At 36.8% G+C, this 25,388-nt stretch overlaps 1 protein-coding gene across 1 annotated transcript; it reads left to right on the plus strand.

The window, feature by feature from the left end:
- Positions 1–1,834: 1,834 nt before the first annotated feature.
- Positions 1,835–24,696, plus strand: xrn1 (5'-3' exoribonuclease 1). The gene is made up of 40 exons (XM_028473133.1): positions 1,835–2,071; positions 4,542–4,774; positions 4,869–4,966; positions 6,038–6,147; positions 6,234–6,344; positions 6,425–6,510; positions 6,618–6,705; positions 6,809–6,977; positions 7,109–7,176; positions 8,072–8,209; positions 8,305–8,462; positions 9,100–9,189; positions 9,952–10,108; positions 10,264–10,383; positions 11,185–11,354; positions 11,433–11,550; positions 12,526–12,621; positions 12,908–13,011; positions 13,195–13,329; positions 13,448–13,610; positions 14,515–14,628; positions 14,703–14,801; positions 14,883–14,998; positions 15,084–15,230; positions 15,312–15,401; positions 16,987–17,122; positions 17,215–17,265; positions 17,985–18,117; positions 18,211–18,280; positions 18,361–18,556; positions 19,110–19,199; positions 19,298–19,342; positions 19,461–19,529; positions 21,244–21,381; positions 21,481–21,610; positions 21,692–21,855; positions 22,093–22,206; positions 22,745–22,850; positions 22,961–23,139; positions 23,713–24,696. Exons 1-40 carry the CDS (start codon positions 1,997–1,999, stop codon positions 24,034–24,036), a joined length of 4,998 nt encoding a protein of 1,665 aa, XP_028328934.1. The 5' UTR covers positions 1,835–1,996; the 3' UTR covers positions 24,037–24,696.
- Positions 24,697–25,388: the final 692 nt, after the last annotated feature.

The following is a 25,388-nucleotide window of genomic DNA, read 5'->3' on the forward strand; positions in this document are numbered from 1 at the left end:
TCATTTTATAACAATAAATAAGCTATCAAATTATTAATTTACCCACTCATAATTATGACTTTCCATAGGGATTATTATTATTATTTTCAGTGGCAGAAACAGGCTTCCCTATGTTAAATATGCAATATGACTAAAACTTGAATCGACGGGGGAACAAAATATCGAGACATCTATTTTCCTGTTTTGACGGAAGGGTTTAGCTGCCGAACAATGGACAGCTAGCAAGTTAGCCCATAGATAATTATGTCATAGACATTATATACATAGACGTCGCATCAACTGCTGCAGCCCACTGTAGCGGTGTGTCTACAGGGCGGCCATCTTGGAACGGTGTCACTCGCTCTTACGGTGCATTACATCTATAGAGGAATGACGTGCCTACACAATTAAATTTGTAATAAATCACTCAGTTTTCAAGCAATTTTCACGGGGTTTGTTTGCAATAAACGTCAGACATGATAGATAGATAGATAGATAGATAGATAGATAGATAGATAGATAGATAGATAGATAGATAGACATAAATAGCACAAAAGGAACCCAGAAATCGTTCAGATGTGCTCAGGTTTTTATTGACAACATTGCTTAAGGCTATACATTGCATTTGATAATTATTATCAATATATAATTGTACTACTACTGTGTCATTGTTATTGCTATTTTCTAATTATCATTATATTCTCATATTATTGTATTATTATTAATATTTTATATTATAGTTACTGGTGTTCTCTTTGTTATATTATTATTGTTATTGCTATTATTATTCTTATATTACTTTATTGTTATTGTTGTTATTGTTATTACTATTACTATTATTCAAAATTGTTTATTATTAATATTGTTATTTTTATTATTGTATTATAGCTAGCTGGATTCTTATTATATTATTTTGCTATTGCTATTATTTTGATTATGATTATTATTAGAACCATTATTACTATTACTATTATTACTGTCACTATTAATATTATATCCATATCATTATCATCTTTATTATTACTGTAGCCTAAAAAAATATATGAAATATTCAAGGAACAAGAACATAAACAATCCTCACAGAAACAGACAATTTGCCCTGTCCTGTCAAAGTCATCTGTCTTATAACAGTAGTCCTCGTCCCAGAATATCACGCACACCTTATAGTTTTCCTGATTTAAAGTTTTGACATTTTTTAAAAATCATAATGTGGGATAATGCAAGAAAATCCATGGTATTTTTTTTTTTTCAATAGCTTTGAGGTCATGTGACCCAGTGACCTCAAACCAATTTATACTAGTAGTCCTAGTCTATCACGCACACCTTTTTGTTTCCCTGTTTCCCCTGTATAGCCTTTAACAATGATGTCAATAAAAACCTGAGCACATCTGGGTGTTTTCTGGGTTCCTTTTGTTCTATATAACTTTATTTCAGACACACGATTGGTCCATAGATAAAAGTATAAAGGAAGTACAATACAATAAATAACATAGCTTACAATAAAATTCACGTAAGACTAAAATGCCTGTGTTTCCAGAGGCCAGACATATATCTATAACAGCTTCTCTTAGGACAACACACCTGTGGAGCTTTTAACAAAGCTAGATAGATAGATAGATAGATACCTGTGGAGCTTTGTTAAAAGCTCCATCTATCTCCATCTAACTCTATCTATCTATCTATCTATCTATCTATCTATCTATCTATCTATCTATCTATCTATCTATCTATCTATCTATCTATCTATCTATCTATCTATCTATCTATCTATCTATCTATCTATCATGTCTGACGTTTATTACAAAATTGCTACCCTGTAGACGCGCAGCCTTCAAGTGTAGCAGCAATCAATCGAACCTCTATGTTTTAATGTCTATGAGACTGAGTGTGGAGCGAGTAGTTTAGTTCCTCATTGAACAGCGGTCGTATTTTGTCATTACACAGCGCTAAGACGCCTCAAATCCCCTGCGAACCTTTACTGTGAGTGGACTTAGATTGCAGAGGAGCTTCGGTGAAGATGGGAGTCCCAAAATTCTACCGATGGATCTCGGAGCGATACCCGTGTCTCAGCGAAGTTGTTAAGGAACACCAGGTACGAACTGTTGTTAGCTAAAAGAGCTACTGGTGTTGTGGATGAAGTAGCTTCTCACAGACTGTCTGTGACAAACTCCTTATCCCGTGAATTCTTAAAATGTTTGACAATAGAAAAAGTGGTGTTGATTAAAAAAAAAAAAAAAATTTAAAAGAAAAAAAGCATAAAAAGATATGAACGAAACCGAAAGCGAGATAACATGTATTACAATTGTTTTTATAACTGTAATGACACAAGGACACACATTATATTTAAATTACTCCCTCTTATTGGTTCATAGGATTTACTACATGTTCGATAATTAAATCGAACCTTGAACATCGAAGTTGCCACTCGCCTACAGGGTAACCAGCTGATTTGGAACACCTCATTAGCTCGGCTAGCATGTTGCTACCGCTGAGCTAACTAACGCCGGGCCATTAAACTTCTTATTCCCCGTAGTGTACTAGTGTTTTCCCGGCTGTTTACACGCATATTGCTGTTGTCATTCATGTTTCATTGAAAACTGAATTTCTCACAATGATATTCGGGCATTGTTTATTAGCACATTCCGACACTAGGTTGCCAGTTTGGCTAGTACACGCAGGAACATATTCATATTTGTTTTTGTTCATCAACAACAACACATCTCTGAACAAGTGTCAACTCAACTTGTTACCAACTACATGTACACATTTAAAAACATTTTTAAATAAAATGAATATTGGTAGTTAATCACAGTCTGTAGCTGTCACATATTTTACACTGACCCACGTTGCGAATGTGTTTAGTTGTATTTCAGTTGGTGAGTAGTTATTTCATCAGCTCAGTCAGTGTTCACTTACATAAAATAGCTTAAGTGTAAGTAAGTGGTGTCATATTACAACATGTAACAGTCCTGAAAACCGCTTGATGCCACTTCAGGTCATTGTTATATCACAACCGTGCACTTTAGAAAGTTATTGGTGTTCAACAAACTAGAAAATGACTCATTGGCCAAACAAAACGTCAGCAACCAAGCACACAGAAAGGCTATTGTTCATTATTAGACATGCAAGTTTTACATGACTTTGTAAATATTTGTTTTAATTCAGGGTGACCATAATTTGACTTTCAAAAAGGGGACACATGGGCCGACCTCGGCATACTCAAAGTACTCCATGTTTTCTTGAATCTAGCCTTGTAAATTCGAAATAAAATATAGTAAATAGATAAATAAGTTATTAGATTAGATTTGAAATCAGTGGTGACTCAAGTCAGTCACCTTTATTATGTAATATAATAATCTGTCCATCAAAAATCTCATATATACCTTCTTAAAATCTTTCCAATCATTGAAAAAATTTGAAACACTAACATGAATAATAATAATAATTCATTTTATTTAAAAGCACCTTTCAGGCCACCCAAGGACACTTGACAATAAAAGCAGAATAATAAAAAGAGTGCAATACAATTAGGGATGTCCCGATACAACTTTTTCATTTCTGATATGATATCGATATTGCAGCCTTGCGTTTCGGCCAATGGCGATATTGATCCGATATCAGCGTGAATCATACATACTTTTTTTTTCGCTCTCTTTTCTTTAAGGAAAAATAATAATGACTTATTTTGTAGTGTGGAATGTTAGAAAAGGCTTAATCAAGTGATGTTACTCAAACAGAGAACAATTGTCAGCAACAGTAGGTATGAGAAAAACTGACCCATTTATTATTAACCAATTGGTTACATACATTTTTAACCTTCAACGTAATATCTACAGTATTCTACAATTGAATAAGATAAATAAAAAAATGAATTGAAAAAATAAATAAATCGGAAAATCCGGATATTTTAATTCGATATCCGATATTTGTTTTCAGGCTAATATCGATATCGGATCGGGACACCCCTAAATACAATATAAAAGAAAAGAATAATACCAAAAAAATAAATAAAAATGTACACTAAGACTAGCTACACAAAGCAGAACGACATTTATTGGTCCAAAAATTTAACTTATCTTACCTTTACTTCCTATAGTCTAAGTTGTTTTCAAATCTCTCTCTGGACCTCCATCCATGGAGGTTTTATCATCCAGGAGAATCTTTCTTTTCAATTAAATCCACACTATTTGGTCTCTTTTAATCTTCCTCTCTCTTGGACTTTGGGCCTTTTTCTCTTTTCCTTGTGTGTGATTATTTCATCAAAACAAAGCGACATCATTGATTCCATCACGTGAGTACATTTACTTAATGAATCATATTGACTGCAAATAACTATTTAGCTTTCAGAAACTAGTGGAACTTCTCCCATAGAGCAAATGTTAGCAGACTTATGGTCTTTTAAATTAAATTAGATCCATTCAAGGTCCCTGGGAAACCCAGACAAATTCATTATTTTGTAAAATATCTACCAGACGAGGTGAAAAGAGGACATGTCCGGGTGAATCCGGATGTATGGTCACCCTATTGTTTAATTCCTCTGTTTGTTTTCTGTCTCTCCTCAGATTCCTGAATTTGACAATTTGTATCTGGACATGAACGGCATCATCCACCAGTGTTCTCACCCTAACGACGAGGACGTCCACTTTCGCATTTCTGAGGAGAAGATCTTTGCTGACATTTTTCATTACTTGGAGGTGCTCTTCAGGATCATCAAGCCTCGCAAGGTCTTTTTCATGGCTGTGGACGGCGTGGCGCCCAGAGCGAAGATGAACCAGCAGAGAGGCAGAAGATTCAGGTACAGATGGATAATGTAATAAGTCATAAGTAATGAAGAATAAGACTAAAGACCTGGCGGATTGAGTTTCTCTGTGTTTATGTGATGTGTTCAGGTCAGCCAAAGAAGCAGAGGAGAAGATAAAAAAAGCTCTGGATAAAGGAGAGGTGCTTCCAACAGAGGCTCGCTTCGACTCCAACTGTATCACTCCTGGTAGGAACGATTTCAGCTTTTCTTCATTTTCCTGTCTGTTGCAAAAAGCACATGCTGATGCAGTGTCAGATTGTTTCTCATCAATATTTCCATAAAAAGATCCAACCTGACACCATGTTATCCTGTTTCATTAAGTTGGAAACGAGTGAGCCAAGTTTATTTCTCTTTTTTCCTCTACTCGTTCAGGTCATATTTGCCGCACCTTCAACTTTAAATTAAAAAAATAGCGGCCTATATGCCTGAAAATACGATATATTTAGTTGTTAGGGGCCAACCTTCAATTTTGAAAATTTCTTATTTCCATGGAAAATTTCCAACTTGGAATTTTGCATCCCTGGTTGAAATGTTATATTTTAATTGTATTTTTTCTTTGAATGGATGCTAATATTTTGACTGTGATACAGTTATTTAAAGTTACTCTGGTTAATTCATTCTTGTTCATGTGGAAATGTTTTCTCTCTCGCTCTCTCTCGCTCTCTCTCTCGCTATATATATATATATATATATATATATATATATTGTGATTAGTGCCATGAGATGACTTATTGTTGTATTTGGTGCTATATATGTAAAGTAGAATTTTATTTAATTCCAATGTATAATTCCCATTAAAAGTTTGTATTTTTGAATATTCCTAAAAACCCAAAGCTGAAGTTCCCGTGGAAATTTACCAGATATTTTCCGCATCTTTGCAACCCTAATTTTATTATTTTATTTAGTTTAGATATAAAGAAAAATCATCTTTAGTCATATAGACCAATTCACACTTTTTTTTTACCCATACATACAGCAGCACACACCCAAACATGCAAGAGGAGAGAGCTGCTCATGCTTTATATATTGACATAATACAGAAGAGACAAAATATGAATTATTCATTCAGCCATTTTCTGAAGTTTGGCGCCATTGTTGTTTTTCATTCTTTCTGAACGAGTCTTTTGGCCACAATAGTTCAGAGTACTAAAGCATTCCTTAGGTGACCTTGCAACCGTAGTTTTAGCGCAGTATCTTAGCTTGTCATGAGTGAGAAAAGTCACAGCAGCTCTGTTTAAACTCTGATCCATGTTTCAGGCACTGATTTCATGGCGAGGCTACAAGAACAGCTCAAGTACTTTGTCCACAACAAGCTCTCCACTGACAAGCTGTGGCAAAATGTCAATATCTACCTGTCTGGTCACGAGGTGAGTGTGTGGGCCTGCGTCTGTTACAGCTAATGTAGTCGAGTCGACCTGATGTTCTGTGTCATACCCATCGTTCTTCTTCACAGACGCCTGGGGAGGGAGAACATAAGATCATGGAGTTCATCCGTTCAGAGAACGCCAAACCAGATCATGACCCCAACACTCGGCATTGTCTTTATGGTCTGGATGCTGATCTGGTACGGCTCACACTCCAATGATTGTTGTGTTAATGCTCCAAACCTTTTGGCTAATTCGGTCTTGGATTCTGTGTTTATAGGTTATGTTGGGTTTGACCAGCCACGAGCCAAATTTCTCGCTTCTCAGGGAAGAAGTTCGATTTGGGGGAAAGAAATCTCAGAAACGGTTCTTATTCTTTACATATTGCTTAATTTTCATTCAAATCTTTTTTTCCTACTTGCTCTTCTTCAATGATTTGCAGTTAATCTGTCGCCTCTTTTCTTTCCCCCCAGGATAACGGCTCCAGAAGAAACTACTTTCCACTTGCTTCACCTGTCCCTAATGAGAGAGTACATTGACTACGAGTTCTCTCCACTGAAGGTTAAACTTGCAAACTCATTTTTATACAAATGGCCCAAGCATAAAATCGGAATTCTTCTGGAAGCTACGTTCTCTCAATTTTCTCTTTTTTGGTATCTTTCAGGATAAGTTGGGCTCCAATTATGATTTAGAACGAATCATAGACGACTGGATCCTGATGGGTTTCCTCGTAGGAAATGACTTCATTCCTCACCTCCCTCACCTTCACATCAACCACGATGCGTTGCCATTGCTGTACAAGACCTACATCAGTGTTCTACCCAGTGTTGGAGGTGAGTGATTGAAGCAGAGTTCTGTCAGTGTGAAATCAAACAAGTTTTACAGAAGTTGGAGATAATCACATCTGCACATTGATAAGATTATTTAGAAAAAACAGTCACCTGAACTTTGCTTTCTAACCCAGGTTACTTGAATGAGAACGGACACTTAAACCTGGCAAACTTTGAGAAGTACCTGGAGAAGCTTTCTGAGGTAAGTAAATATGGTACTTTTAGTTTTTCTGAAAATAAACTCTGTCGGATATTATTTATTTTAATCATGAGCAAGCTTGGAAAAATAATCAGTTTTACATTTGAATATATATGGGTCATTTCAAAAAATGACTAATGTACTTCAAAATTCTGAAATTGTTCTGTGATTATTCAATGGGCACACTGTAATTTTTTAGTTTGATCGGATGAATACTTGAGATATGGTCAATTTAATAAAGGGGGAGTACTGTATGTGTCGATTTTCATGCATTCCCATTTTACCCACATTTTCAGCTTCAAATATCTCAGGAACTACATCACATAGAAAACTGAAATTTGGTATAGTAATACAGCTTCACCTACTCTCTAAAATATAAAAAACATCTGCTATACATTCTATCTTGTGGACATGCTAGCTCCTCAAATTTGGAAAATAAATTTTTGGGGTTCCGGCTCGAACATGTTTAGGCCTTCAGTAAGTAACTTTACATATGTCTCATGTCACTGTAACTTTATTAGCTTTGAGCTACTGTATGCACATAGACTGTTCAAAGCACTAATGATTAGTCAGATATATGCATTGGTTTTTGGGTGACAGTCTCTTGAAATCCTATTTTTGTTTGTCCCATAACTGCATTTGGGAATGTAAATAAACATCTAATCTGATCAAACAAAATATTTACGGTGTGCCAATTGAATAATCGAAGAACATTTGGTTAAAGTTTCAGAATGTTTTGAGGTCGAAGTGCGAGGGATGTCCTGAAAATTAGTTAAAATGACATGACTCGTATTATATTTTTTGCACAGAATACAAAGTTTGCTCAGGATTGTCATCAAGTGTTTTCACATTGACACCATATGAATGTTTTTCTTCTTCCTCTGCTCCGTGGTTCCAGTTCGACAGGGAACATTTCAGCGAGGTGTTTGTTGACCTGAAGTGGTTCGAGAGTAAAGTCGGTAACAAATACCTGAATGAAGCCGCAGGACGGGCAGCGGAGAAGGAAGCGGCTCGAAAAGGCCTCCGCAAGAAGGAGGTAGAAATGTTGTCTTTACGCTCAACAGCATTTTCTCTCACTATCTGCAATAATTTCCCATCATGCCACTCTGTTCGTTGATCTCATGTCTAAAGGATGCGGCAGTTCGGACCACGTTAGAAAAAGTGAACGGAGATAAAAAGGAAGCCATGGCTGATGACGAAGAGGAGGATGATGATCTTTTTGAAACTGAGTTCCGACAGTACAAACGCACATATTATATGACCAAGATGGGCGTGGATGTCGTGTCAGAGTAAGTCAGGACAACCTCATGTATGATGTAAACACTGGAATTAGACTTATTGACTCTTTAAAACACTTTTTTTTAACAATGTTCTTTTTGGCTGCACATTTTGATTTAGTCTTGGTTTCATTTTATTTTCTGATTCCCTAATTTAGTTTTTGTTTATTTTCATCATTGAAATCCTTTTTATTCGATGTAGTTACAGTCAACGGAATTAAAAAATGATAACGTTGAGGGTTTAGTTGAACCAAAAGTACTTCTACCGCACAGCGATCACAGCTGAGTGGCTCATTTAACATAATGTCTTCGTGTATCAACTTGCCCCAACCTCAAAATAAGCCACTGAATGTACAAAGTTGTTTGTTTTAATTGATAATTGATGTTTAATTTATTTATTTATCCATTAATGTTCTGACCTGCTTGCTTGCTTGTTTATTCATTCATTCATTCATTCATAGTTTTATTTAACCTGTAATTATTCTTTGCCTACATTATTTTATTTATTTATGTTTGGCCTCATACACAATGGATCAGGTTTTTTTTTGGCAATTTTTCCACAACAAACAAACAGAAAAGATATTTACACATCAATAAAACATGGCACACTTACAGTTGTTGTTTCTAATCATCACTCCATTGTCTGCAGTGAGTTTCTGTCCAATCAAGCAAAGTGTTACGTGGAAGGAATCCAGTGGATTCTTCACTACTATTATCATGGAGTACAGTCGTGGAGCTGGTGAGTCCTTCCACTCAGCTTTGGTTTCTTTTTAAATACATGAGGAGAGGTCAGGAAACTCCTGAGTATGAGTGAGTGCTATATTTATAAACACTACCGATCAAAAGTTTTAGAACACCTTACTTTTTCCAGTTATTTATTGCAATTCAAGTTGTGGGAGTCCAAGGAATAGCTTGAAATGGTACAAAGGTAAGTACTGAACAGCCAGCGGTTAAAAAAAAAAAAGGTTTCCAAAACTGAAAAATAATGTACATTTCAGAATTATACAAATAAGCCTTTTTCAGGAAACACAAAGTGGGTTAAAGATGTAAAGCTGTTCTGCAGCAATGAAGGTTGAATCAGCTTTGAAAGCTGGTGCTAATATTTCCTACAGGTGTTCCACTTTTTCTTGGTGACTTCCAACACCCTTTGTCTGCATAAAAGCAGTGTTGGAACACACTGTGGTACCAGACCCTCATGAGCATCAGGTGAACAGTGTTGTTCATGGATTCCATGATTTTTTTTTTTCAACTAAAATTGCTTATTTGTCATTTGTACAATGACACAATAAACTGAATAATTTTTAGTAAAAAACTGGAGAAAGTGTGATGATCTAAACCTTTTGAGCGGTAGCATATATCGCAGAAAGCTCAGCTTACACAAGTCTTAGAGTCGGGTATTGGTTAAATGTCAAATGTGAGAAAAGTAAAGAGCAACGATTCCATTGATGTATTTTCTCTATTGTTCTGATCTACTTTTAAACTTTTGGGGCTCTCTTTAAAGGTACTACCCCTACCACTACGCCCCATTCCTGTCTGATGTCAGGAATATTGCTGGTTTAACACTGACCTTTGACCTTGGGAAACCCTTCATGCCCTTCCAGCAGTTGTTGGGAGTCCTTCCAGCTGCCAGCATGGACCTGCTGCCTGAAGCCTATCGGGTATAAAAAACAGATTCAAACCTCTTAGACCAGCTTTTTCATTGGATAGACACTGTATAATTGTCCGTTTTTTAAAAACACAATTATTTCACAGATGGTTATTTTTTTATGTTGGAAATTAAATGAGTGTATTATTATTTATGAATGTGTTTCAGCACTTGATGACCAGTGAAATGTCCCCCATTATCGAGTACTACCCTTTGGACTTCAAGACCGACCTTAATGGCAAGCAGCAGGAATGGGAGGCTGTTGTTCTTATTCCATTCATAGATGAGGTACAAACTGTAACACACACTGGGGTTGGGGTCACTTATATTTGTAATAACATAATTCATAATTAATTATGATTATGAAGTATTTATAATAATTGTAATTGAGATTTACTTTGTAATTGTAATTGGCTAAACTTCTATAAAACCAGTCAACTAGAATTGAATTAAACGCAAAACTGGGGAATCATGTTGCAGTTTTATGGTTTACACATTCGTAGTTAACAATTATTAAAATATGTTTCATATAAACTACCTGTCAGTTCTCATGAGGATCATTTTACCATTAAAAAATAAATAAATAAATAAAGGGCTATATTGACAGAAAAAAGGCTCAGACACCCCCACATCAAATATATTAATGCCTATCTTTTCAGTGATTAGGAAGCCTAACAAGGTAACCAAGAGATGAGAACTAATTAGATGATAGATTATATTTTTTAATGTATTTTACAGCTGATTTAAGACATGGGTTAAAACTGACCTGTTTTCATTAAGAGATGCTAACAGTAAGCTAACTCAAGAGTAAGGTTAAGTTTTATGGGGTCATTTATTAAATGCACATTAATTGTAATTAAACTTTAGTAAATGTAATTGACTTTCAAAGAGAAAATATTAATTGTAATTGAAAAAACTTTCAGTAATCGTAATTGAACATGGATAATTGAAGATGTAATTGTAATTGACCCCATCCCTGATAGATACACATCCTTTGAGGAAGCAAATCAGCCATTGTGCCTGTTTTGGTTGATAAACAGTTCATGTTTGTGATTTGTGTTTTTTTGTTTTTTGTTTTTTTTTGAGCAGAAGCGTTTACTTGCAGCCATGGAACCCAACAATCACAAGCTCACAAAAGAAGAGAGAGACAGAAACCGGCACACAGAGTGTGCACTGTACACGTTCGACCCCGAAGTGGATTTCACTTACCTTTCCACTCTCCCTAAGTTGTTCCCTAACATTGTTCACTGCTATGTCAGGTAGATACAGACACACTTTGATGCTGATGTAAACTTCTATGTGCTTGGATTCAACTTTGAATATCTTTGTTTGTACAGGAAAGCATATATTCCCGTCGAAGCTTGGCACGTGTCGCTCGACCACAAGAGCAAAAGGGTCGACCGCTCACTTCTGTATTTCTGTGGCTTTCCCACCTTGCATCACATCAAACACGAGGTATTACACATTACAAATCTTAATATTAACAAGGTGACCACATTGTGAGTTCCAAAAAAGGGTATACTTGGGTCGACCACGGCATACTCAAAGTACTCCACGTTTTCTTGACTCTACCTTGTAATGCAAAATACAATATAATAAGTTAGGTTTAAAAATTAATTTCTCCATTTATAACAAATACTCTAAAAACAATCTGCAATCAGTGGTGACTCAAGTAAGTCACCTTTATTATGCATTATAATAATCTGATATAAGCCTTATTAAAATCTCTCAATCATTGAAACAGTGAGAAACATCTCCTCCTTGAAATTAAAACAATAACGAGGCCTTTTTGAAAAAGGTTTTTCCTTTGTTGAAATTATATTTGTTAAAATTTGCTTTGTTTTGTTTTGTGAACTTGTGCTCCATACCATGGATATTGTCGTGAGCACTGAAATAAAGATCTAACTGAACAGAACAGTAAATAATCATTAAATATACACTTCAATAACCTTTTCAATTAAATCCAACACTATATTTGGTCTTTTTTAGTCTATCTTTCGCTTGGACTTTGGTCCTTTTTGTCACAACAAAGTGGCATGTTCAATGAGTATGTCACGTGTAAGTAATGATATTATATTGGTGGTAAAGAACAACTCCTTATCTTTCAGAAACTGGTGGAATCAGAATCAGAAATGTTTTAAATTTCTCAGTTAGAGCAAATATTAGTGGAGTTACGGTGTTTTAAATTAACGTGTTCCCTGGGATGCGTTAAAGGTCCCTGGGAAACCTGGACAATTTCATTAATTTGTAAAAATATCTCTGGATAAGACGTGAAAAGAGGACATGTCCGGGTAAATCCGGACATCTGGTCACTCTAATATTAACATTTCCCAAATCTTCATGAAAATCCAAAGGAAACTTGTATTTACATCTGTTTACGATTCGTCTGGTTCCCATTGAATCTCACTGTTGGCCTCATTCATTGTTTAGTTTTACAAGAAGAAGAACGGCGTGGTCGTGTTCCAGCAGAGCAGCAGAGGAGAGAACATGATTCTGGACATCCTCTCAGATGAAAATGGGGAAACGGTGAGATCTGCTGTTTGCTTTTTAGAGAGTTGGAATTATTCAGCAAAATCAGTTGTTCAATCCCATCCTTAAAGTTTGGCAAAGTTTGGTCAGTTTTTCTTTTTTTTTGTTCGTACAAAAAAGGTTAAAAGTATGTGTATTTCAAAAGTGAGAAGTTTAAAGGGATTCATGAATAATGTGATTTAATTTCAGTTAATGGAAAAATTGAAGGATTTTTTATTTTTTTACCTTGCAGTGTTGTCTTTACAATATGTATATTTGTTTGTTTTTTACTTTCACTCTATAGATATGTGATAACGTTACTGTAGAAGTCCTTGGAAGGTCCGTGTTCGTGAACTGGCCCCACCTAGAGGAAGCTCGCATCATCGCGGTGTCAGATGGAGAAACCAGGTAAGAAGTCAGCAGGACCTCGTATTATTTAGTTCTTAAAGTAGCTTTGAGAAATGTATTATCTTTATTCTTTGTTTAAAAGTAAAATCAAGTTTTCTGTATTTTCTTTTTGGTGTCTTCTATCTTTGAACATTAAAAGGGCTTATTTGTATTTTAATATAAAATGTTGCTCCTGCTTTACAGGTTTAGTCTCGATGAACCCCCTGGTTTACAACGAATCTATGATCGTCCATCATCTCCTCCCCCCACCAAGGTCACTTATTTATCTGATAAGGAGCAGAAAGATTGGGTGAAAGATGTTCAAGGAATCACTGAATAGTAAGACGCAGCAATAAGCCAAACTCGTATCTTTTTGTCTTCAGCTGGATATTCTTCGTTAGATCACATCATGATCTGCTTTCTGCTGTTTCTAACGCTTTGTTTTTCATTCCTTTAGTTACATGAAGAGGAAAGGCATCATGATTAATGAGACGTCAGTTATTTTATATGGCCAGTTACTGACTGGAAGAAAATACGTCCCCAAAGCCAATGGGGTGGTGGAACTGGAGAAGCAGTGGTCCAAACAGGTTCTACCTTTCGCCTACCAGGCTGTAGTGAAGGTAATTGCACCCAAATGAAAGAAAAGGCAGTGCTTTATTTAGTGTGGCATCACAGAGTAGATGTTGTGTGACTGTGAGCTGTGTCTGAGATGCTACAGCAGGATTTTTAGACATATACCTGTGGCCTTTTTCTGCAGCACCATTTAGAACAGACGTGGGCAACTGGCCCTTGGTCTAATTTTGTGTAGCCCCCCAAAGTAAATGGACTCAAAAAACACACAAAAGGATGCCAAACACAAACAAAATAACTCCAAAAACAAAATGCAAAATGACAAAAAAAATTCACAAAAGGACATGAAATACACAAAATGACTCCAGACACTGACAAAAAAATCTCCAAAAACTCAAAACTCACAACAAAAAGGACAGAACATTCCACAAAAATCACTCAATCACAAAACATGATGGAGAAATACACAAAAGAACTTAAAAAAATAAAAAAAATACTCAAAAGCACACAAAAATGACTCCAACACGCAAAATGACAAAAAAAAAATCACAAAATAACCCCATAAAATACACAATAGGGCAACAAAAATTACCCCAACTACACACAAAATACACAAGGACAGCCAAAACACAGAATAACTCCAAAATACACGTACCCTGTATTTTTTCCTGTATTAATGGTCAGATTGATTATTTTTCTACATGCTGCCATGAATGTTGATGATATGAAATTAGAATCACATACAGTCATATTTTTCTGACCCCACTGTGATAAAAGTTGCCCATATTTGTTCTAAAAGCTTCAACAAAAAAAGGTCATCAGTGTGTGCTGTTAATCATGAATGCCGTAGAATGTGTTAAAACTTTGCAGCTGCGTGGTGTTTAATTTCTGAGTATTTAGTCAAATGTTTATGGTTTTCACTCACACGTTTTCTGTCTCACTGTTCTCCTCTAGGACATCAAGGCCTTTTACTCATCTCTGACTTCTTTCAAGAGCTTAGATGAGCTTTTTCCTCTAGGGACTACAGTCTTCATGGTGGGGAATCCTTACTACGGTGCCATGGGCGAGGTAAGTGTTCGAATTCTTCTGTCACATTAGGACTGTTTGGGTTTAAAATTTTAAATTCAAAATCCTTCTGATAGGTGCAAGAGTCTCAAGATATCATCCAAGAGGGTCGAGTTCGTGTCGTCTTTAATGTGCATCACGAGCCACAGATGGAGTCATTGATACAGAATCAACATGTAAGATTCCCTGTTAGGAAATCTTTAAAAAAAAAAAACATCTTCCATCTCACCCTATTTGTTTATGTATGTGTGTCATAGAAATACTGTGTAAAGTACAGTCCTGGATACTTCCTGGCATCTCGACTCGGCGTCACCAGCTACCTCGTCTCTCGCTTCTCAGGAAGCATCTTCATTGGCCGAGGCTCCAAGAAAAAGTTAGTGTTTGATTTGTGTTCATAACAGAAGTCCTTAGAGTGAATTCTGGTACAAGGCTTTTGCTTCTGGCTCATTTCTGTTTAGCCCGTGTGGAGAGCAACGAGCCAACGTTGGACTGAATCTGAAATTCAACAAGAAAAACGAGGAGGTTCCAGGTTACACCAAGAGAACGGAGAAAGAGTGGCTGTACTCTGCCGCTGTGGAGGAGCTGCTGGCTGAATACCTGGAGAGGTAATGCACTGTCAGAGGACAGGATGTACATATCTAATTGAAAAACTAAACAAAAACCTCTTTGTTTTTGCTTTTGAATAGATTTCATGAGGTGTTCGACTTGGTTTCCAGAAACAGCCACGATGATGTTTTCTATGAAGACGACATCTGGCCAGGGGAGGACCAGAACGGGTATAGAAAAATATTCTTAACACTTTTGGGGAACAGATGATAGCGAACATAATGGTCACGGTCAAATTATGTTTTTTCATTTTGAATTAGTTATTCCGAATTAAATCATTCGAAATTAAAGTGTTCTGCTTCGTGTTTACTTAGAAATAGTAATTCCCGAATTGAGGTTTACATGGAAAACCGGTTTATTTGGCTTTACTCAATTCCGCTGTAGGTCTGGGTGTTGGGAAGGCTCTGATTAGACAGGGGGAGAAACGAGACGTATTACATCTATTGGGAAAAACAATCACCAGGAATAAATAGTTCCTCCCTGGTAAAGACAGTAGCTCTAACAACAGGTAAAATGATAAACTGGTGATATTACAGCCTGTGCATGCAATACGGGGACGCATTTATTTGCCTCTGGGTCCTAGTGCCAGTTGCCAGTGAAGCCAGCCCCATTTATCGTGTTTACCTCGGTCCGTGTGTGTTTATTAAATCCGTGTGTGTCCGTGTGCAAGTCTGCATGTTTATGCTTCCGTCCATCCACTCTTTTCATTATATCCATGTATTCTAAGGCTCTTATTAAATAGTCTAGGCTGAAGTCCGGGCGGCCATCCTGGATTATATCGTCATCGCGGTAAATCATGCATGCGCAGAACGACCGAAATTAATTTAGAGGGGAATAAATTGTTTACAAGAAAGAGGAATTATCTAATTCGGAATTAAACCAGCCACCTAATTTGGATTTAAGTTTAATTCGGAATTAAATTAACATTAGAAATTAAGTGTTTACAAGGTCAGTTTAAAGAGGAATTAACTTTTTTTCTGCTTTAGAGGAATTAAATCTCCCATGTAAACGTGGCCAATGATAAGAAAAAAAAGATGTTATCAAACATAGTAATAATAATAATTACTAATTAGTAGTAATACAATATTTAACAAGTATTGAATATGTGAGAAGCATCACAAACAGAAACAAAAAGAATGCGTTTCACAAAACAATAACATAAAATACACAAAATGACGACTGCAAAGACACAAAATTACAGAAAAATACACAAAAGGACAAAAAACAATAAAAAAAAAATACATAAACTGACTCCAAAAAAACACAAATTGACAAAATGTAAACGCAAAATGAGAAAAGAAAAAAAATACTACTTGACAATAACGATACATAAAATAACTCCAAAAATACACAAAACAAAAAACCCCAAATTACTCTAAAGACACATAAAATTACAGAAAAAATGTAAAAGACAACAAAAAACAAACCAAAAAAATGACGTAGAATATCCAAAACAACAAAAAATAAATGCATAAAATGACCCAAGAAAAATACACGACATGACAAAAATATATACAAAATTACAACAACAAATACACAAAATGACTCCTAAAATACACAAACCCTTTGTCAGACCCTTTTCCTGATATATTGGTAAAATAATTATATAACATGGAAAGTAAGTTGTTGGCAGAAAAAATTAGAAGCTTTTTGTACTGTTATTAGTTTTCTTCAGCACTGATAATATCAAGGCCTGATAATGTGTAACGGTTGGCCATTTACTGGTGTGTTTGTGTGTGTGTGTGTGTGGCACAGAGCAGAGAAGGTGTCAGAAATCACGAGCTGGTTGAAGAGTCACCCAGTCAGCTCCACCAGCAGAGCATCATGTGACCACCAACTGCTGGACGCTATCATTGTTGAAAAGATTGAGGAAATCGTGGAGAAATCCAAAGTGAGTCGCCGACATAATTAAAAACATGTTGGAAACCAATTCCAGTTCCACCTTTTTTCCTCATCGTCTTTTATTGTGTTTCATTTTTTTAGGTGAAAAAAAGCAAGGTGAAAGTGACTGTGAAGCCCCATCTGCTTTTTAGGGTAAGTCATTTTACGCCTTTATGCCTATTGCAGGTGTTCTCAACCTTGGAGTCGTGAGACACTGGTAGTAATTCGCCAGATGCCTTAAAAAATCTAAGAATATTTGAGCCCATTTTTGCTTGTTTTTACCCTTTTTCTGCAACTACACTAAACTTGCCATATTTTAACATATTTTAATCACTTTTTCTTGCCATATTGTTGCTCCTTTTACTGCATTTTCGCCACATTATGTCCATTTCTGCCAGAAGACATTTGCAACACTTGTAAACCTTTTCCACCATTTTTCCCCACCTAATCTCACATATGTTGACCCATTATTGCCTCTTTTCATCATATTTAATGTTTATTTTTGCCAATTTAACCACATTCATGTCATGTCCATTATTTGCCAGTTCAAACTAATTGTGCCTACTTTTTAAATCCCCCCATTTCTGCCACATTTAAGCCTTTTAATTTTAACCAATTTCTGTCGTTTCTAAAATCCCATTTCACCACCTTTTCAACCATTGTTGGTCAATTAAACCCAGTTTGTTTCTGAGAAAATCAAGGATTACCAGCACATTTTTAACTTTCCCTCTTTTTTGTTGGTTTGTGCACTGAAAACGTAAACATCTTTGTATTATTTGAAACATTTTGCCTTTTTAAAACAGTCACAATCGCTGAACTCACCAAGGGAACTGAAGAAATCTATTTTTAACTGTGTGTGTGTGTGTGTGTAGCCACTAGAGCAGCAGCAGGGTGTAGTTCCTGACCCAGACGCATCATATCGTTTGTTTGACCGAGTCGTCAACATCAGGGAGAGTTTTACGGTCCCGCTGGGACTCAAAGGAACCGTCATTGGGATTAAAGGAGGTAAAGAAATACTTCTTTATTATGCTCACAGATTATTGCTGATGTAATGAAATATTCTGTCAAAAACAATAATCGGAACATTATTTGTCCCAGCCGAGCGACAGGCTGAAATTCTCTATGAAGTTCTGTTTGATGAGGAATTCGCTGGAGGTCTCAACATCAGGTAAAAAAAAACTCAGGACATTTTATGTAAATCTGGTATGGTTTGACCTCACCTAATCGTTACGATGTTGGTTACGTCAGGTGTTCGTCACCACGCTGTTACCGCCTTCCTCCCTTCGCTCTCATCAACCTCTCCCACGGAATCCGAGTGGATCACAGCTCCCATAAACTCATGGCCATTGTCAAACCTCAGCCGGTCACAGGAGCAAACTACAACGCCAACCGGCAGCTGGGTGGGCTCAACCACTCACCACGTTCACCGTTTGTCCCCACACAGGTAATACACACACACACACACACACACACACAGTCTGTTTCCTTCACCTTAAAATGTAAAAACAATCTGTAATAACAATTATGACTTCAGGATTTTCTGTTTCAAAATTTCCCAAATTCCATTTCAGGTTTCCCATTCCCACTTCACGTTACACTTTTCGTTTTCATTTCATTGTCTTTCCCTGTTTAGATTATTTTTATTTTACTGGATATTAAACGTCCTGAAATCATACCAAACATGCTAAATAAGGTTAAAAGAGTCGACTACTGTTTAAGGATGCACTGGTTGATCAGCGCCGATTTTCTTGATTTTCTGTCATTCTATGTATCTGTTCTGTTAATTTCATGTATTTTTGTAGCACAAAATTAGAAAAAATGCTCATGTCTACTATAATACATTTAAATGTATTTTTTTTCTCTTGTAAACTTTGGATATATTGTGGAATTTGTGCCCCTTTTGTGATCCGTTGTGATCACGGAAAATCTGAGGCTCTAAATGATCTAGATTCTAGAACCTCTTTGATTTTTTTTTTGATTTTTTTCTTAATGTGTAGATGAACAGCCCTCATGGTGCAGTGAAGGGAGTTTTCCAAGGCAACAGAAATCCTGCCAATAAAAGGCCGATCCAGAAACAACAAGCCAAGGTATCATCATCATCATCATCATCTCTCTCTCCCTGTGGCTGTGGACAACAAGTTACCTAGATTTGTTCATATGTGTATAAATGTGTTTCCATTTCTAGGAAGGTTCATATCAACAAGGAAGGAACCAACATGTCAACAAAGATGTGAGTAACATATGCATGTTGTGTGAGCGATTACTGTCAGTTTGGCTTAGATTGAATAATTTTTTTCTTTTTTTGTTTGTGTTTTAATTTTTTTTTGTGTCTTGTGCAAACCTTTCAGAGCCCGTCTGCAGGTATCCGACTGTTGAAGAAAAATGATGACGCTTCTTTCCTTTTCCCATCACAAAGTGTAAGTTAGCAAAACTTTGACAAAGCATTCATTAAATCGGACGTTTTTGGTTGGGTTGGGGTCAATTATAATTGTAATGATTGATTGATAATTAATAACAATTATGATGTAATTGTATGTTGTATTGTATAATTATTGTATGTTGTATTGTACAATTGTGGTGTATTGGTGATTGGACAAATATGTTGCCGTTGTAATCTTAATTCAATTGTAATTGACTTTAGATAATTGACGTTGTAATTGACATAAAAACTTAGTTAGAAACTGTTAATTACAATTTACTTAAACGCAAACCTGGGAAATAGGGATGTAACAATTCACTCAACTCCGGATACGATTCTCTCACGATTTAGTTTACAAAATGGGACTGTAGACTTTATTTTGTTGGGGGGAAAAACTACAAAATACTGTACTATTTTCCTTTTATATTTAATTGTGAAAAGAATGCCTTGATAAACTATTCAAAACAATGCAATTTAACTAAATATAAATGTTGAATGAAATAAATAAAGGAATAATACAAATGAAGAAGCTTATTATTTAAATTCTGGTTCTGTAGTAAACAATGCAAAACTACATAATAGTTCTTTTTCTTTTTAAAAGTGCAACTGAAAATGTATTTTGTGCCTTAACAATTGGACTTCAAAAAAAAAAAAAAACAGTCTGCACTGTATTTACGTCAGATATTTTGTTTGGACCAGCAAAGGGCGCTGGTAACCCAGTGGTTGGTTGGCATGCAGATATTATTGCAGTGAAGAAGAGATGCTATGCTAGCAGACAGAGCTAATAGAAAAATGTGACTTTTACAGATATTCACGTAATATTACAGATATTCTTTCGGTGCTAAAGGGGTAAAGAATCATTTATGAACATGTTTAAGAGTAGAAGGCGGCCACAAAGAAAGTAGTAGCAGATTCCGCCCATCACCTACACTTTTAGACGAGAAGGATAAATATATAGCACCCTCTGCTGTTTAAAAAAAGTACTGTGATTAAATTTTCAGAGCATCGACGTGAACCGTGATACCTATGAATCGATTTTTTAATCGTTACATCCCGTTAGACACCCGCACAATAAATATTAATATCATTATTTCCATTGATTAGGAAGCCTAACGAGGTAACCAAGATGAAAAACAAATTGGTTGATAGATGACATTTTTTAGTGTATTTTACAGCTGATTTATGACGTGGATGAATAATAATAAGAGATGTTACAAAAAAGTAAGGGTTAAGTTTCATGGGCTTATTTTTATTTATTAAAATGGCTCAGTAATTGATTAGTTGAATTTGAACTTTAGTAATTGAGAATGTAATTATAATTGACTTTCATAATTGCAATTTTAATTGTATTTGGAAAAAATGCCCGGGTATTTAGTGTGTATTACAGATGATTTAAGACATGGGAACAGAAAGCTAACACAAGAGGAAGATTCAGTTTTATAGGGTTATTAAAATGATTGTAATTATTGATTAATTTAGTTTGAATTTAAGTAATTGTCATTGATTTTCAGAGGAAAAATATTCATTGCAATTTGAATTGTATTTGGAAAAATTGCCAGTCACCGAAATCAGAATTGAGTTGTAATTGAACATTGATAATTGAAGACAGAATTGTAATTGACCCCATCCCTGGTCTTTGGTGACACAAGGGCTTCTCATCCTGTTTTCTGACTTCATTTATAAACATTTTTTTTTAAATGTTTCCCACTCAGGCTACGACCGAGTTCGAGGACCTCATCGCCAGCCTTAAGATCTCCCAGGGCAACCAGCAAACCCCGCCCCCTCCAGCTGCTCCACAAACCGTCACCAATCAGCCTGATAGTCCTTTGTCTCCTCAGTCCTTTGCAATGGTTAGACTGGGTTGACTGGCGCCCTCTTGTGGTGTAACTTTTCAAAGGAAGTTCCTACACAGCTGACTGAGGTTAACTGGGTTTTGTTGGTCACTACAGAAAGGGACGATGGTGCTGAAGGAGATGCTGAAGATTGATGGAACAGGTGGTTCGTCTCTGCAAGAGCTGGTGAACACGCCCCCCTCTGCTGGTCAGCAGCAGAACCGCAGGCATTCGTCCAAAAAACTAGGTACGTAACGTCTCTCTGATGACTGACAGACACTAACGCTACAGAGAGAAGAAACTGAGCTCTGAGCTTTTGTTCCACCAGCTGCAAAGATGAATCCACCTTTGGGTGACGGCGCTGCATTCTCCCCCCCTCCTCCATCAGCAGCGCTGAATGCTTCACTGAGCAGTAAAGTGTCTGAGCTGGCCTGTGTGTGTGTGGGGCACGGATTGGCTCCACCAGACTTCAGCTACATACGCAACAGACAGGTGAGAGAGTGAATAATAATAATAATAATAATAATGGCTTGGATTTATATGGTGCTTTTTTTGAAGCATTACCGAAACCATTATTCATTTACACCAGTTAGTCACATCAGTCATACCAGTGGTGGTACAGAAGCGTGGCTGCCATTTCGCACCTACGACCCCTCTGACCACCACCAACATTCATGCACTAGTGAGTGAGTGAGTGTCACTGATTTACTGACTGTGTGGTGCCCACAGGGTCTGGTGGTGTGTCAGGTGAAGCTGTCCAATGGGCTGATGCTACATGGCCCTCAGTGCCAGTCAGAAAACGATGCTAAAGAGAAAGCTGCGTTCTTTGCCCTCCAAAGACTGGTAATCCAACACACTATGATGTAATATACAGGGTTCTTGCCAGTGCTGAGTGTAGGGGCCCCCTGCACTGTGATTTTGATCCCCTACGGCAGGGGTGGCCAACTCCAGCCCTCGAGGGCCGGATTCCTGAGGCTTTTAGATGTGTCCCTCCTCCAAATGTGAATACAGTCATGTTGAAACATATTCAGGCTTAAAGAGACATCGGCTTCATTCAGGTCTGAAGGGTTTGAGAGGTGTTCTTTGGGGCTCAGGCCGGGTCAGGTCTTCTTTTCAGGCCCGATTAAAGCTCTACTGTGTGAATCCTCTGCTTAGTGACCCATAATCACCGTCCAATATGAACGGTGTTATAAATTGTGGATGCCCCCACACCCCCATACAACAATCACGCCAGCAGCGCTCGCTCATGCACCTCTCGTTACCCCTACACTGTGAATAATTCCTGGTGAGAACCCTAATGTAATATAATATATACAGTATATAATGGGGCGCTGCACTTGTTTGTTGATGGAATCCTAACTCAGGCTTTGCTTTCATTTAGAATTCAGTGGGGTCTGGTTTTCCAATCCCACCTCACCTTTACCCAGGAATGGGACCAATCAGAGCTCCACCAATGGCACCAATGCCTCCTGTCTTCAGCCCACAAGGTCAGTTTAGTCATGTCATTGTTTGTCCTGTTGTGAGTCTCTGACTGTGTTTTTGTTCTAAACGCATAAAGATCACAGCTCGTCTCTAATAAAGTGTGTTTATGTTACAGCTGGGCTGCTGTTGCCACCTCAGGGCTATGGTCCACCTCTGTGGGGAATGCCTCTACCTCATCCCAATCATCCCAGTCATCCGTTCTATGGACCCACAGGGACGTTCCCTGGAGCTGCAGCTCCACAACCAGCACCAGGCGTGCCCATTGGTTCACACAACCAGTTCATCCCCTTACAGGTAAAACACCATGTAGATCATTATCAAAGATTAGAAAATATATTTATTTAATGTATGCATTTATTTCTTTATTTATTTATAAAAGGGACAATAGATCACCAATAGGACATTTAGTAAATACTGTTGGATTTAAGTTTCATCTCTAGTTGATTTGAAACATGCACATTTTAAAAACATTAATGCAGGGTTATAGAATATATATGTATTAGGGCTGGGACTTGAATGTGCTAATTGCGATTAATTAAGTACAGAAAAATAACACACAAAAAAAATCACACTGTTAATAGCTCTTTTGCACTCCAAACAAATCAAGATTAATTACAAAGTCTCTTATTAATTAGATTTTTTATATATATATATAAAGTTGTAAAAAAATAAAAATAAAGTTATGACAGTTAAACCAACCAAATACAGTGTATGAAGTGCTGATAGTTGTATAATGAAATGCCCTGAAATCTATTTATTTATGGTAATGTTGACAGTGTTTGTATTTTTTTACGTGAGAAGAATTATATTAAAAGTTTGACTATCGTCTCTGGTCATGTGACCCACACGTGTTTCCACCTCCGACAGGTGACGAAGAAGCGAGCGTCCGCCAACAAAAAGAACCAAAAACCTCGTGAGTTTTACAACGCGGCTCAAACCGTGGCAAAGAACGAGTCGTTGAAATGTGCGACGCAGCCGCCGTCGGCTCTCAGCCAATCACAGGCCAGTAAACCCAGTCACGCTCTCACCGGTTCCGAAGTGGTTTCCAGGACGAAGGAGGTGGCGCCGCACACTCCGCCTCGGCACAACAACAACGCAGCAGCGACAGGCCACACCCCTGGCTCCGCCTCCAAGAGGAAACACAGGAAGTTGGCCGTCAACTTTGAAGCAGCGAAAGTGTGTGACTCGTGAAATGTAAATCTGATCAGTCAGTGTTTAAAATTGTAGTTTCCTGTTGTAGTTTCTGGAATTAGAGTTTAATTACAGCTCTTTATCTTTGTAGCCTTAAAACAGACGTTTTATCACAGCTTTAGAAAAGAGAACTCAAACATTTTGCCTTTCTTTATATGACTGCTTTATTATTTCCTCTTTGATTACTCTCTCTGGAAATGAATGAATTACATTTTTTAAAAGTTTTCACTTTTAAAAAACAAAAAAAGATCTCATTGTGCAGATCGTCAGTTTTCTAAGTCAGTTTTTTTTTGGTTTTTAAATAAGGCACAAAAATGAAGCTCGGAACCACAAAATGTTTGTATTTTCTTTTTAAAAGTTTTAACTCGTTTTCCCCTCATTTTTAAAACCAGTTGTAGTTGAAATTATTTATAAATAAACCCTCCAAATTTACTTTTGCAAACCCCTTCTGGGCTTTTTTGTAAACATCGACTGAAAATGTTTTAGGAATGTGATTCAAGATGTAATCGGAGAGAGTGCTGTGATGTTTGTTTTTTGTTGCAGTCAGTGTTCAGCGCTACAAACATAAAAGTAAAATAATAACTGAAGCTTTCTGTGGATTCACTAATGGATTGTGCATTTTACAGACAATGTAAATTAAACTGTCCCCAGTCGCTTGAACAAGATTGATTTCTTTAAAAAACACAAAAACAAAAAAAAAAAAAATTGGATTCCAATTGGTTTCCCAGAATGCATCACTGTTCCTGGTTCCAGGACTTGGGCTGTCGTCAGAACTGTCGTCACAAGACGATTTGATGACTGAAAGGTAGAAACAGTGTAAAGGACATGAGTGTGAGCTTGTTTGCTTCGAATGCTAGGCTAGGCTACGCTAGCTGACAAGTCATTTTAACGTCTTGTCTTATGATGTTATGAGGTTTTAACTTTATTCCACTGGCTTTATAACATTTTGAACCACTGCCTACAAATATTGTGGAATTATGCAGAATTCACAAACATTAGATCATGTGGGGACTTGATCTGTTCTTTTTTTTTTTTGTTGCTCGCTGACACTAAATCCGTCCGTGGCCACGACGAGTTGTTTGATCCACTGCTGTAAGGTTTACTCCACCTGAAATAGTGAAATCATTTCCCCCCTATTTCTATATAAAAAGAGTTATAGAATAACCAAATCACTTTATTTACAATCCCTAAAACCGATCACATTAATTTGTTTTTTCTGCTTAAAACAAATGTCAGACCTGTTTTTTTTTTTTGTTTAGTTCTACATTAATATTGGACTGTCACGTACTGACCCATATAATAAAACGCGTCTTCTTTCACCAATCTCTCTGTTGGCAGCAATTTTTCTGATA

This window comes from Gouania willdenowi, chromosome 17 (genome assembly GCF_900634775.1).
Source record: "Gouania willdenowi chromosome 17, fGouWil2.1, whole genome shotgun sequence".
In the NCBI taxonomy this organism is placed as follows: Eukaryota; Metazoa; Chordata; class Actinopteri; order Blenniiformes; family Gobiesocidae; genus Gouania; species Gouania willdenowi.